The sequence below is a fragment of the Prionailurus viverrinus genome, chromosome E1 (genome assembly GCF_022837055.1).
Source record: "Prionailurus viverrinus isolate Anna chromosome E1, UM_Priviv_1.0, whole genome shotgun sequence".
NCBI classification, from domain to species: domain Eukaryota; kingdom Metazoa; phylum Chordata; class Mammalia; order Carnivora; family Felidae; genus Prionailurus; species Prionailurus viverrinus.
In genome coordinates, this window is record NC_062574.1 from 11,979,153 (window position 1) to 11,994,566 (window position 15,414).

The following is a 15,414-nucleotide window of genomic DNA, read 5'->3' on the forward strand; positions in this document are numbered from 1 at the left end:
TCAGAGCATGAGTTCAAGCCCTGCACTGGGCTCCATGCTATGTGTGAAGCCTCCTTTAAAAAAAAAAAAAAAAACAAAGCCCACAAGTGTTAGCAAGGGTGTGATGGAATCCTCATCCATTGCTAACGGGAATGTCAAATGGTACTGTCACTTTGGAAAAGTTTGGCAGTCCCCAAAATATTAAACATGGATTTACCACAAGACCCAGAAATTCTGCTCCTAGGTATATATACACCTAAGAAAAATGAAAACATATGACCACAAAAAAACCCAAAACTTGTACATGAGTGTCCATGGCAGTATTATTCTTAATACCTAAAAAGCAGAAACAACCCAAGTGTCTACTAACTGATGGACAGATGAACAAAACGTGGCATATCCGTACCGTGGAATATTACCCAGCCATGAGGTACTGATTTGTGCTAGGAAGCAGATGAACCCTGAAAACACAAGATGGCATAAAAGAAGCCAATCACAAAAGACCACACAGTGTATGTACATGAAATGCACGTGAAATGTCTCACACGGGCAAATCTACAGAGACTTAGAGTAGACGGTGGCTGCCTAGGGTTGCAAGGGAAGGAGAAGAAGGGGTGGTGACTGCTGATGGGTTTAGGGTTTCTTTTGGGGGTGATGAAAGTGTTCTGAAGTTGACCATGGTCATGAGTGCACAACTCTGCGAACACACCCGTTGAATTAGACACTTTAAATGGCTGTACGGCACGCGAACTACATCTCAGGATGGCTTTTGTGTTTTCTGTTTGAAGTCCTCAGGGAAGGCCATCATCTGTAACTGCTGATGGATTTTAGTGGGTGGTTATGGAGCGGGAGCTTCAGCTCACAGAAGCAACTGCTCCACCAGAAGCAAACAGAAACACCTCACACAATACTGCTTCCTCACCACCTTTCTCATTAGGTCTCCCGTTAGGCCCCTTCGTACCCCTTACTCTGTTCCTTTTCAGCACTGATCACAGTCCGTGATTATCTCCGCTTGTGAGATTCTTTAACGTCAGCACCCACTCTCCGGCAGGGCTGTGAGCTCCAAGACGGCGGGACAATGTGTTGTTCGTCTCTGTATCACTGGTGTCCAGGAGCATCTAACAGAGTCGGTTCTCAGATATTTGCTGAATACGGGCTCATCCAGCACCCAGTCACCCAGGTCCCGTTAGATTCAATATTTTCTCCTGTTACTGGATCAAAACACCTTACTAGCCTACAGGCCGAGTGTGTGTCACTCAGGGTGTTACCATGTCCAGGGCTGAAGAAACAAGCATGGAGGCCTGTGCAGGGACGAGGGAGAGAGAAGGCAGGGCGGCAGAGGGTGGGGGCAGCAGGGGAGAAGGGAAGGCGCCGGCAGGGGGAAGGCGCAAATACTCAGGCGGGAAGACAAACTTACTTTTCTAGGTTGGCCATCTGCTTCACAGCTTCCACAGCCCCCGGTAGAGGCTCCAGGTCAAGAAAGAAATTTTCCGATTCCCATATGCTAATGGCCTTCTCCTAAGAAGACGAGAGAGAAACATGCAACTTACAGGGTACTCAGCACCTCGCCTCACCACAAGGACGGCACAGCTGGGAAGAGCTGCTGACAGTAAGAGGGTGAGCCTTCCACGCTCCCCTTACCCCCCAACACACACACACACACACACACACACACACACACACACACACGGACACATCCCAGTGGGAGGGCAGGTCACATGGAGTATGTGTGTTCCAGCCCCTCTCCAGGGGCTCCGACTTCAGCAAGGATCCAGCAGAGACCAGCTAAGGTGTCAGGGGCCATGAATTCTGAAGCCTGCTCTGCTAGAGGCACGGCTAGGGCCACCTGGGACCCAAGGTAGGTCATGAATCATATGCACTTGCTTGATTCAAACGGCCAGAGGCATTGTAGAGGCTCTGAGGGTGGACCAGGTCTTGCCATGGCACTAGAGTCCTTGAATTCAAGAGCTGGAGGAACTTAGAGATTTTTCAGCGCACCTCTGTGCAGTGTAGGTTAAGGGGGGGCTGGTGGAGAGCAGGTGGAAGGCCAGTTGAGCAGAACTCCAGGCTCCTCACTCATATCAACTACGACAGCCCTTTTGTCTGCTTTGTGCATTGATATGTCAGTAAGTACTTTGTGTAAAACGTATTCTGCAGCTTTTAAAGTTTGAAAGCCATGGGGCGCCTGTATGGCTCAGTTGGTTGAGCGTCCGACTTCGGCTCAGGTCATGATCTCACGGTTTGTGAGTTTGAGCCCCACTTCGGGCTCTGTGCTGACAGCTCAGAGCCTGGAGCCTGCTTCGGATTCTGTGTCTCCCTCTCTCTCTGCCCCTCCCCCGCTCATGCTCTGTCTCTCTCTCTCTGTCTGTCAAAAATAAACATTAAAAAAATTGTTAAAATAAATAAATAAATAAAGTTTGAAAGCCAAAAATCCAGACCTGCATCTGTCATATGAGAAAATCAAGGCTCTGAATAGGGAAGGGTTTTTCTGAAATGTCACCCAGCAGAACAGTGGCATTGCTGAGAGCTGAACACCACCTCCCAAGTCCCAGGCTAGAAGTTTCTACCTCGTGTTACGGGGCCAAAACCAAGTCTGCAGAATGCCACAGTTCTCCAGGCCCGGGACAAGGGGAAGGAAGACAGACCCAGGCCTCTGAGGAGCAGGAACCTGAACCCCATGTGTGTGGTGCAGCAAGGGTCTCTGCCAGGCCACAGGCCACACGCTCCAGAACCACCATGTCATACGGGCAGGGAGAACCCTGAGATCACACTGGCCATATTCTTGCAAACTGTGGGGATTAAGCAAATGAGTAACTCTTGCTAATGTCTGTTCTCGTTTGAGCCTCACATCCCACAAGGGGCAAGAATTGCTATCCTTGGCTTACTGATAAGGAAACTGACGTTTACAGAGGATTTCTTTTTCAAGGTCACTTATGGGTGATACTGTCAGAACATGACTTACGGCTTCTGACTCACACAGAGGCAGCATAGGCTGGTGGAAAGCACACTCGACAGAGGGGTAAGAGGTCCTGGCCCCTTACTGTGTGACCCCGGGCTAACCACCTCACCTCAGTAATCGCGTCCCAGCCACCTCTCCCTCCTTCCATCACTAACGGGGCTCTGAAACCCTGGTCAAGGCACTTCCTGTCTCTTGGCTCAGTTCCTCAACTGTTCTGACCACGTGGGATTCCAAGTCAGTTAAAATGAGCACTGCCTTCCACCTCAGCCCCGGTGACCCCTCAGAGCACCATGGAGACCAAAGGGGATACAGATAGAGCAGTGTTTTGTAAAGCAGATGTGCCTACATAATTAAGCTGGGTTGACTGATTGGTTGTCTTTAACTGTAGATGCTGGGCCAGCTCAGCCCAGGTGAGACCCGGGGATGTCCTGCTGTGAGCTGTGCTGGGGATTTATTAAAATCCCATTTCCTGCAATGTTCCCAGAAGCAGAACTCAGCATGTCACTCCCAGAACACCCCTTCCTTCGTGTCCCAGGAGCTCTGTTCCTTTGCCTCGTCCTTAGAAAATGGTAATTCATCTCCTTAGTCCTGGGGCCTGCACACTTGTACAAAGGACTACAAAAACCACTGTCCTTTCCAGGATCGGGGACGGGCTTTATTTTATTGCCCTAATACACTTCTGGAAGGAAACAAGGTGCCCAGACTGTCAATACCGTGCACCGTCTATAAACGAACACACACACAGAGCAGGGGGGTATGTTACTGAGGCCGCAAAAAAATTACTAGGGTATTCTCTCCACTTCGAAGTTGGTAATCAGCCATTAGAGCTGGGAGGAGTGAGCACACAGAACTCTGGGAAAGTCACCTTCTGAAGTGCATGGTGTTAAGAGGGACATGGTGCTTGATTTTCTTTTCAACCTGCCTCTCAACAAACCAATTATTGTCAAGTAACCTTTTCTAAGTCGAAAGAAAAGTTACTTGTTAGAGCAGGACAGAGAAGAGGACTTTGGGGTGGCAAAAGCTAAATGTGCTTGGGAGGCAGACGGACTTGAGTTCCAATCCTAGCTGAGCCCCTTACTGGCTATATGACTTAGGACAAGTTTCCTCGCCTGCACGATGGAGACATAATGTCTATCTCACATGGGAGACAATGCAGTCAACCTACGGATACAAAATAGGCTCTAATACCATCATCATCATCATCATCATCATCAAACTTCTGGTGACCTAGGGGATCCTAGGTGGCCAATCAAGGGATGCCAGAAAACATCCAGCCTCTTTAAGCCGGCAAGGCAAAATCCTGTTCCTTTCACCAAACAGTTTAAGCTCACAAACCAAGCCATCTGTCTATAAACGTGCCTGGATATTTCCCCTCCATCCGTGGCGGACTCAGAGAGCAGAGCACATCAGGAGTCAGGGGGATGTGGCGGGCTCAGGTTCAGCAGGGCCGCCAGAGCAAGGGGATAAACCAAGGAGTTGATCCCACCCCATCTTGACCACTGACGCATTGTGTGATGTGCAGCGCTCCACTTCTCTGGACCTCAAATACCACTGGGAACTAATGCATTCATGGAAAAGGGCAAAAAAAGAAGGGTAAAGACACTCATCAAATTCGCGAGGATGAAGAAGTGGGCACGTGACTGTGGCAGGGGTCAAAGAGGACTTTACCTGTAACATTTATTTCATTTAAAAAATTAAAAGACTCGTGGCCAAATGCACCAAAACTTAAAAAGTCTGCTGAAGACAGTATATTACGCTTCCTATTCTCCTGACTTTTGAGAGGACAGCCACCAGCTCCTGCGCGCAGGGCTGCGCCCTCGGTCCTCCCCAGGCCCCCCTTTCACACGAGGACTACCCCGAGGCTCAGGGCGATGACCCACCCAAGGTCACGCGGGCTCCCGGCCCAGGACCGGGAAGGAGGGCCTCAGTCCCGCCGGGCTGGGCTAGGGGCCCCGGAGCGGGAACGGCGGCCCCGCCGCGGCGCCGAGCGGGGCCGGGGCGGGGGGCGAGGGGGTGCTCACGCTCAGGCCGGGCTGCAGGCGGCCGTACTGCTCCGACAACCAGAAGCCGCGCCGGTCCTCCAGCGCGATGTAGGGCTGGTCGGGGAAGCGCGCGCGGAACTTCCTGAGGAAGCCGCCCTCGAAGTCGGCCAGCACGCCGTCCATGTCCACCAGCACCCGCAGGGAGCGGCCGCCCGCCCGGCCCGCCGGCCCGCCCGACCCCCAGCGCCGCCCCGCGGGGAACGCCGCGCCGCGGGGCCGCCGCGCACACCAGCAGCCTAGCCGGATCATGGTCCCTGGCGGTCGCTCGCCGCGGGCTCCGGGGCCTGGGCCGCGCCACCCCGCCGGGCTGGACCCGGAGACATGACCGCGATGGGGGAAAGAAACCCCTGCCGGCTCGGGCGCGCGGGCAGCGCGGGGCGCGGGGCGCGGGGCGCGCGGGGCGCAGCGCGCAGGCTCTGGCCCCAGAGCGAGGCTGCGGCACGCGCTCCGGCGGAGGCGGAGCTCAGGGGGCGGGGCTTTGGGGACAGGCCACAGTCCCCTGCTCTCCACTCGCGTCTTCTCCCGGGACCCCGGGCCTGGACTGCCTCCTCCCACAGCCGCAGCGTGACTGCAGGAGCAGTGCGCGCTGATGGAGCGAGGCTGTGTCACTGAGCATTCACTGTATGGGGCTGTGGACAAAACTGACCAGGTCCCTGCCATCCATCCTGGAATTTACCTCTTAGAAGGCAGACAGATGAAAAGCAAACAAACGTACAAAACGGGCAAAAAATTTTTCAGAGAGTGACAACAGTATGAAGGAACCAAAACAGGATGATGTGCCCCCGGAGAGCCTCCCTGCTTTACAGCGAATATCTGGGGAGAGGCTGATATAAGTAGGACAAACAAACACCTTGCAAACATTACAAAGCCTTCATAAAACTGATGGTTTTCAAATAAATCTGTAAGTATATATTATTTTGTACCCTGGTATAGGTTTTGTTTGTTTTTTTTTTAGCAAAAAAAAAAACAACCCACAAAAAACAAAAACAAAAACAAACCAAAAAGCAGACGATGATGCAAAAAGCACCCGATGATGGAGAGGTGGGGAGACAGGCAGGGTGGTCAGGGAAGGCCTCTTGCAGGAGGTGATGCTGGAGCAGAGACATAAATGATGAGAATAGGGGATGTAAAACACAGAAAGACCGAGCGGTCCAGAGAGAGAAAGCAGCAAGGTCAAAGTCCTAAAGCAGGGAAAGAGGCTTTAGGGGGTAGAGAGGCCACTGAGACCACAAGCTTCATTCTTATATTTCCTTGGCACCATACTTGCTGAACATCTCCTATGTGCTTGGTGGTGGATATCAAGCAGTGAACAAAGTCCCCACCCTGATGGAACGGACATTTTTGGATCTTTCCGAAATTATGGTGAAGGAAGGGTAAGGTAGTCCACTCTGAGGCCAGAGAGGTAGAGCCACAAGGAAGCAGTGTGGAGCGGTTAAGAAAGTATTTGGGCTGTGCTGTCCCACTGACCCATGCTCCAGCCGGGGCACATAGTAGGTCCTCAGCACCTTGGCACAAGTGGTTACTCTCCTGACATCTCCCGGATTCAAGGGAAGAGACCAGGTCTGATTCGTCCCTGCATCCTGAATGAGTGAGTGAGTGAATGAATGTGATCCTGCAAGTAACCTTGTCTGGTTACTCCCTGACCCCATCACTAAGACTCCCCACTGTGTTTCTCCACTTGGATATTCATTCTTTAATTATGTCACCATGTGTTGCTTCCTAATTTTATTATAAAAGTTTTCACCCAGAGGAGTTGAGAGACTTGTATCATGAAGATACATATGCCCACCACCTGGATTCCACAGTTAACAGTTTGCTGTATTTGCTTTACCATACGTCAGTGCACCTTCCCATCCATCAGCCCATCTTATTCTTGGATGCATTGCAGAGTAAGCTGCAGACAGCAGCATACCCCACCCCTAAACACATCAGCCTAGGTAGCTTTAAGGGAGTTCAATATATTTAAAGGTAAATTTTACAAATGAAATGCACAAATCTTAACTTTATCATTCCATGAGATTTGACAACTCATCCCTAGGAATTCATCCCTAGGAAGATATGGAACAATGCTATCTGGATACAGTAGCCACTGGCCATGTGTGGTTGTTGAGTAATCAAAATGTGCCTATTGCACCTGTGGAGCCAAAGTTTCCATTTTATTTAACTTTGAATAATTTAATTTAAATAATCCACATAGAGGCACCTGGGTAGCTCAGTTGGTTAAGCGTCCAACTCTTGATTTTGGCTCAGGTCATGATCTCACAGTTCGTAGGTTCGAGCCTCATGTCGGGCTCTATGCTAATGGCGTTGAGCCTGCTTGGGATACTCCCTGTCTCTCTCTCTCTCTCTCTCAAAATAAATAAACATTAAAAAAATTAAAAATAAAAACAATAATGATCCACATGGCTGGTGGCCTGCATGTCAAACAATGCAGCTCTAGAACATTTCCATCTTCCCAGAAAGTTCCTTCCTGCTCCTCCTCCATCAAACCCATCTCCCACTGTTCTCATTTTTTTTTCACCATAGATGAGTTTTGCCTGTTCTAGAACTATAAATGGAATCATATGTTATATATTAGTTTTGTGACTTCTTTCACTTAGCATGTTTTTGAATCATTTGTGTTGTTCACGTTGTATCAGAAGATTCTTTTATTGCTGAATTCTATTTAATTGCAGGAATATATGTCATTTTGTCCATTTTCCCATTGATGGGCATTGAATTATTTCTAGTTTGGGGCTATTATGAGTAAAGCATCTATGAACTCATACAAGTCTTGGTGTGGATTTTCTTCTCTCTTGAGTAAATACCTAAAGCGGGATCATTGAGTCCCAGGAAAGGTGTGTGTTTAGTTTTATAAGAAACTTCCAGATATTTGGCGAACTGATTGAGCCATTTTACACACCCATAAGCAATGCATGCGAGTTCTGTTTGTTCCACATACTCACCAACATTTGATGTTGTCAGTCTTTTTAGCCATTCTGGTGGGTTATCTCACTGTATTTTATTTCTCATACAACACCATGTTTTGCTTCCTTTTTCTAAAATTATTTGCTTTATGGGGCACCTGGGTGGCTCAGTCAGTTAAGTATCCAACTTTGGCTCAGGTCATGATCTCACGGTTCATGGGCTCGAGCCCCACATCGGGCTCTGTGCTGACAGCTCAGTGCCTGGAGTCTGCTTTGGATTTTGTGTCTCTCTTTTTATGCCCCTCCCCCACCTCTCTCTCAAAAATAAATAAAAACATTAAACTTTTTTTAATAAAATGATTTGCTTTGGGGCACCTGGGTGGCTCAGTCGGTTGAGCGTCCAACTTCAACTCATGTCATGATCTCACAGCTCATGAGTTTGAGCCCCGTGTTGGGCTCTGTGCTGACAGCTCAGAGCCTGGAGCCTGCTTCAGATTCTGTGTCTCCCTCTCTCTCTGCCCCTAACCCACTTGCGTTCTGTCTCTCTCAAAAATAAATAAACATTAAAAAATTTTTTTAATGATCTGCTTTATTGTTTACTTGTCGGTTTATTTTTTGTCTTCCCCTTTTGGAATGTATGTTGCATAAGGGTAAAACCTTGTCTGGTTTGTTTAGTTTTATGTCCCTAGTGCCTAGAACAGGGCCTGACACATAGTATGTATTCAATAAATTCACTTGTGCATGCATTCAGCAAACAGTTTTTATGTGCCTTGAACAGAGTAGATATCACTAATCCCATTTGATAGGTGAACAAACTGAGACTAAGTGACAAGAGACATAGCCATGTTCAGCATAGCTAATAATAAATGGCAATCAGAGCTAACAGATACGGATGCCTCCTATGTGTCAGGCACCATCTAGGCTCTTTCTGTGAATTGTCTCACTTAACCCACAAAGTTGCTATGAAGAAAACTAATATTAACCCATTTTAAAGGATAAAAATACTGAAGCACCGAGAGATTAATAACTTGCCCCTTGATGTGGTCATTTTAAATAAATGATTTTGATACATGTCCTTTCAAAAGATGGAGCTGAATTCCTGTGCCCTGGGATACGGCTGGATTTACTTATTCACTTCTGACCAATAACATGGTAGAAGAATAGGTCATTAAAAGGCATTGTGGCGTCTCTCTCTCTCTCTCTCTCTCTCTCTCAGTACTCTCCCTGCCATGTCTATGGATACTCAAGCAGCCCCATGGAGAGGTCCCCATGTTAAGGAACTCAGGCCTTCTGCCAATACCCAGAGAGGAACTGAGACCACCTGACGTTAAGTAGTCATGTGAGTGAGCCACCTCAGAAACAGACCCTTCCACCCCAGTCAAGCTTTCGGATGATGTATCTTCAACTGATACCTTGACTACAATCTCACGAGAGACCTTGGCTCAGAACCACCCACCTCAGCTGGTCTCAGATTTGTAACTCAGAAACCGTGAGATGGTAAATGTGATTTCAAGCCTCCGAGTTTCGGGGTAATGTTACACATCAATAGGTCACTAATACACTAGGTCACTAGTAAGTGTTAGAATTGGGATTCAAATCAGTCGGATTCCAAGCGCCACCATGTACACAATGACATAGATCTTTCACCGAGTGTCTCTCAGGGGCCAAGCTCTGTGAAATGGTCTCCATGCATTAGTGGCTTTGATCGGAACCCGGTACCTGATCTTTGCACTGTAGCGCAGTGACTGGGGACGCAAGTTCTGGAGTTCGACCGCCTCCGTTTTAATCCTGACTCTGGCACTTACCAGCTATGACACTTTGACATGTCTTTAAACACCACTCATTAAATTTCCTCATTTGCAAAACAGGAATAATAATAGCACCTGCCTCCTAGGGTTCTTGTGGAATGACATGACTTTTTGCACTTAAAGCTTTCAGAACTGAGTCATACACATAGTAAGCACTCAATGCGTATCGGTTGTATTACCTCACATGTTGTTTTCTTTATCAGTCATGGTGACCTACACACAGCGTGCAAGCACTTTATCGTGTTGTATCTTCACAATGACCCCACAGGTGGGTATCTTCATTTCACAGGGTAGAAATAGCCTCAGGGAGGTAGAGTAACTCTTCCCAGGTCACACAGCGGGCCTGTAAATCAAGTCCATATGACTTCAAACCAATCCTTTTCATCATATGACCCTCCGACCTCTGCATTAATCTAGATGTTCTGCTAACCGGGTTAGGGCGGACAGAGAACTCACATTTACTGCGGGCTTACTGTGTGCCAGGCACTGCGCCAAAGGCTTTCCATATGTTCTTTCATTCACCCACGGGCCATAGCAGTGATTCACTGCATGTTTCCCCAGGTTCCTTCCTATGCTTGGCACGTGAAAGGCACGCAAAGAGTTCTTGGTGAATTGAAAATAGCCTACAGTGTGCCAAGTTGATTTTTATGATAAAAAGGATTATTTTGCCCTATTGGTGGAGGACCCCGCCTGCCAAAAGCATTGTCTTTGCATAAAATAGATAGGATCTCCTCCCACCCCACCGCTTGGACCTGTGTCTTCTTCCACTGTCCAGGCTAGTGTTTGCTGGTGATTCCTCCCAGGCAACATGATGGCCGCAAGAATAAGGCTTCATAACTCCACGGTGGGAGGCGGGCAGAAGCTTGGATCTGCGTGCTGTTCTTTCTGTCTCTACAGCATAGCTGTTTGTACCAATCCCCTCCCCACCGGCCCCCCGTGCTGGTCTACACTGAGATGCCTGCGGTCCTGGCCTGGTGCCTCTTCACAGAGTCCTTGAACTGCAGCCTCTGTGTTCTGACCGTCTCCTCGCAGCCCTGGGTACGCGTGAGCCACAGCATAGCCCATGCAGGATGCTACCTCAGGTCCACTTGGTGCTGGACACCTCCCTCAGATATTGCAGGCCTGCCAGTGAAGAGCCGTGCTGATCTGGCACCAAGTTGACACGCTCCTTCTCCAAGAGGGCTTGCCCCCTTCCCCGTTGATGCCAGGGAAGCTCTGGGAACGCCGTGGTTTCTAACCGACCTGCCCTTTGAGGCTTTCGACTCAAGAGTGAGAAGAAGCCAGGGCCAGCATCTGACTGCTTCCCTATCTAATTTTCCTCTCAAGCTCCTGGTTCCAGAAGCCTTTCCCATTTCTTCCTAGGTGTCTAGAAACTCCCTTTGGATAGAGTGCTCCCCACGGCAAAGAACACCATGCATTTCCTTTGCTATACGGAGGGAATTTTTACAATTTAGAAAATTTTTTTTAATGTTTATTTATTTTTGAGAGAGACAGAGACAGAATGTGAGTGGATTAGGGGCAGAGAGAGGGGGGAGACACAGAATCCGAAGCAGGCTCCAGGCTCCCAGCCGTCAGCACAGAGCCTGACGCGGGGCTCGAACTCACGAGCTGTGAGATCATGACCTGAGCCGAAGTCAGATGCTCAACCGACTGAGCCACCCAGGCGCCCCTAGAATTTAGAAATCTTAACCAAAAAGCTGACTTTGAATCAAATGGCCTTTGTATTCTAGCTGCTGCTATTTCCCCTTCCCTTTCTGGGGCTGCATAAACCTCATGGCTTAAGCTTATACAGCAAAAGGGGTAAAGAGAAAGAAGCCAGCTAACTCATAAGGGGAAGGTACGTCAGGATGTTTTTCAGATATGCTCTGCCCAAGAAAAAAAAGAAAAGACTTCACCAAAATTTAAAACTTTTTATGCTCCAAAGGGGCCTACCAAGAAAGTAAAAAGATAACCCACAGAATGAGAGGAAATGTTTGCGAATCGTATATCTGGAACAGGACTTTTACTCAGAGTATGGAAAGAACTCTTACAACTCCACAGTGAAAAGACAAATAACTCAACATAAAACGAGCAACGGGTACGAATAGACATTTCTCCAAAGAAGACACGGCCAAGAAGCACAGAGAAGACTCTCCACATCATTGCTCATTAAGGAAATGCTAATCCAAACCACAGTGAGATACCGCTATATACTTAATAGTGGCTAAAATTGACAAGACTGAAAATTCTGAATGCAGCAAGAACGTAAAGTAACAAGAAATCTCACGCATTACTGGTAGGCTTGTAAAATGTGCCACAACTTTAGAAAATAGTTTGGCCGTGGCCTCTAAAAGTTAAACTTAGAGTTACCATATGACCCAGAAATTCCACTCTTGGATATAAATCCAAGAACATTGAAAGACTATATCCACACCAAAACTTACACATGAATATTCATAATGGCATCACTCATAATAACCAAAAGGTGGTAATAACCCAATTGCCTATCAACTGATAAACAGATAAACAAAATGTGGTATTATCCATGCAATGGAATAGTATTCAGCCTTGAAAAGGAAGGAAATTGTGACCTGCTACAACATGGATGAGCCCTGAAGACATTATGCTAAGTAAAAGAAGCCAGACATAAAAGGTCACATACTGCATAATTTCATTTATCTGCAATTTCCATATTAGGCAAATTCATAGAGATGGAGAGTAGATTAATGGTTGCCAGGGGATGGGAAGAGGTAAGAGGGAATGGGGAGTGACTGCTAATAGGAAAGTGACTTCTTTTTGGAGTGAAGAAAATATTCTCGAATTAAGTAGCGGTGATGGTTGCACAACTTCGTGGTATATGAAAAACAGCTGAATTATAAGTAAATTGTAAAAGGGTGAAAGATTATGGCATGTGAGTTATATGTCAAAAACTGAACAGAAAGGGGCACCTGGGTGGCTCAGTCGGTTGAGCATCTGACTTTGGTTCAGGTCATGTTCTCACGGTTTGTGCCCCATGTCGGGCTCTGTGCTGACAGCTCGGAGCCTGGATCCTGCTTCAGATTCTGTCTCCGTCTCTCTGCCCCTCCCCTGCGCATGCTCTCTCTCTCTCTATTAAAAAAAAAAAACAAAACAGAAAAAACTGAAAAGAAAAAATATACTATGCCTCGAGTATGTATGTTTCATAGTTTCCTTAGATATGAAGCAGATACAAGATACCATGACATTTACAGTCCAGTCAGTTCTTATGTAAAAATTAAAGGCTCAAATAAATAATGTTTATTTATTTCTGAGAGAGAGAGAGCGCGAGCGAGCACGAGCCAGGGAGGGGCACAGACAAAGAGGGAGACACAGAATCCAAAGCAGGCTCCAGGCTCTGAGCTGTCAGCACAGAGCCCGATGCAGAGCTCAAACGCGGGAACCGTGACATCATGACCTGAGCTGAAGTCAGATACTTAACCGACTGAGCCATCCAGGTGCCTCAAAGCCTCAAAGATTTTAAACAGTAAGACATTTGAGTGTTGATTAGCTGTTTTGTTTTAGGATTTTAGAAGACATTTTTGTCTTTTTTCTCATCCTGGGGGAAAGAATTCACTTTTTCACCATTAAGAATCATGTTAGCTGTGAGCTTTCTGTAGATCCCCCCCCCCCCCGTTTTTAAATCCAATTAAGGAGTGCCTTTCTATGCCTAGTTTTCTGAGAGTTTTTAAAAATCATGAATGGATGTTGCATATTGACAAATGCTTTTTCTGCATGCAGCAGTTTATAGGATCATACAGTTTTCTCTTCTTCAGGCTGTTGTTGGCTGGATTACAATGATTTTCAAACAATGAACATCTCATACATTCCTGAGAAAAACCCTACTTAGTCATGGTATGACCTTTTTTTTTTTTTAATCTATTGCTGAATTCAATTTGCTTATATTCTGTTGGGGGTTTATATGCTTATGTTCATGAAGGATATTAGTCTGTAGTTTTTGTGGAAGTTTAAATTGTTGTTTAAGAATTTCTTCTTTTAAAATATAATGTGTAATGCTATACTATTTTCTCTAAGCACTGCTTTAGTTTCATCTCACAGAGTTTGATACATTGTACTTTAATTTTCATTCAGTTCTAATTTTTTTCTAATTTCCCTTGAGACCTCTACCTCCGCCCATAAACTGTTTAGAAGTGTGTTCTTTAATATCCGAATATTTAGAAAATTTTCAGTTATCTTTTTGTTTTTTGATTTCTTCTTTAATTCCATTATTGAGAGAACATGCCTTGTATGATTCCAATTCTTTTAAATTTGTTAAGGCCTGTTTTATGACCCACTACATGGTATAACTTGGTGAACGATCCACATGCACTTGAAAAGAATGTGTATTGTGCTGTTATCGGGTGAAGGTTATATTAAATGTCAATTAGATACAGTCAGTTGATGGTGTTGTTTGGTTTTTCTATTTCATTGCTGATTTGTTGTCTACTTATTCTATCAATTACTTACAGGGCAATGTTAAATTCTCCAATTGTAATTATGGATTTGTCCATTTCAGGGTTTTGTTTTCTTTTAATGTTTATTTATTTTTGAGAGAGAAAGAGACAGAGAGCAGGGAAGGGACAGAGAGGGAGGAAGACACAGAATCTGAAGCAGGCTCCGGGCTCTGAGCTGTCAGTGCAGAGCCCGATGCGGGGCTCTAACCCACCAACTGTGACATCACGACCTGAGCTGAAATCTGGTGCTTAACTGACTGAGCCATCTAGGCACCCCAATTTCAGGGTTTTTAAAGTTAATTTTTGGTTTATACATTTTGTGGTTCTGTTAGATTTATATATATTTAAGATTGTTTTATCCTCTTGGTGAATTGACTTTTTCAGCATTATTTTTATCTCTGTTAATTTTCCGTGTAGGATTTATCACTACAGAATCTGCAAACACTATAAGGATAAGAGAATACCATGAACAACTGTCTGTACATAATCTCACTATGTTTGATATTAATACAACCACCTCCAACTTTCTTTTCACTGTTTTCAAAGCATCTCTTCCCATCCTTTTATTTTTTATCTTTGCACTAATTTGAGCTGAGTTTCTTATAGATAACAAACACTTGGATCTATTTTTTGATACATTCTGACAATATCAATTCTCTTATTAGTGTGTTTAAACCATTTATATTTAATGTAATTGTGCATATTGGATTTAGGCCTACTATTTCATTATGTTTTCTCTTTGTTTCCTCTGTTTTTGATTTCCTGCCTTCTTTTGAATTATTTGAAATTTTCAGTATTTTTAATGTATCGATTGAGTTTTACTTTTTAGTAGTTACAATACATACTTAACTTTTCGTATACTACTAGTAATAAATATTTTACCACTTCGAGTAGAATATAGAAACCTTACCACTATAAGGTCCATTTACACTCCTGTTTTCTGTTGTAGTCGTCACATTTACATCTACAAACACTGGAAATTCCATCAAACCATATTATATATTTTTTTCATCATGCTAAATGTACTCTTTAATCCCCATCACCTATTTCACCCATTCCCTCCCACCGCCCCACCGCCCCATGACCATCAGTTTGTTCTCTATAGTTAAGAGTCTCTTTCTTGGTTTGTCTTTTTTCCCCCTCTGCTCATTTGTTTTGTTTCTTAAATTCCACATATGAGTGAGGTGACATGGCATTTGTATTTCTCTGACTGACTTACTTTGCTTAGCATTATATTCTCTAGTTCTAGCTGTTGCAAATGGCAACATTTCA

General features: G+C 45.7%; 1 protein-coding gene across 2 annotated transcripts in view; it reads right to left on the reverse strand.

Annotated features, from left to right (window-relative positions):
• The window catches only part of NT5M (5',3'-nucleotidase, mitochondrial), a 28,134-nt gene extending 22,733 nt beyond the window's left edge, over nt 1-5,401 (reverse strand). For both annotated transcript variants that reach the window (XM_047832009.1, XM_047832008.1), the window contains exons 1-2: nt 4,960-5,401; nt 1,397-1,497 (exon numbers count right to left, since the gene is read on the reverse strand). In XM_047832009.1, the coding sequence (XP_047687965.1) occupies nt 1,397-1,497; nt 4,960-5,229 (371 nt within the window). In that variant the 5' untranslated portion in view covers nt 5,230-5,401. The remainder of the gene's footprint in view (nt 1-1,396; nt 1,498-4,959) is intronic.
• Nucleotides 5,402-15,414: the final 10,013 nt, after the last annotated feature.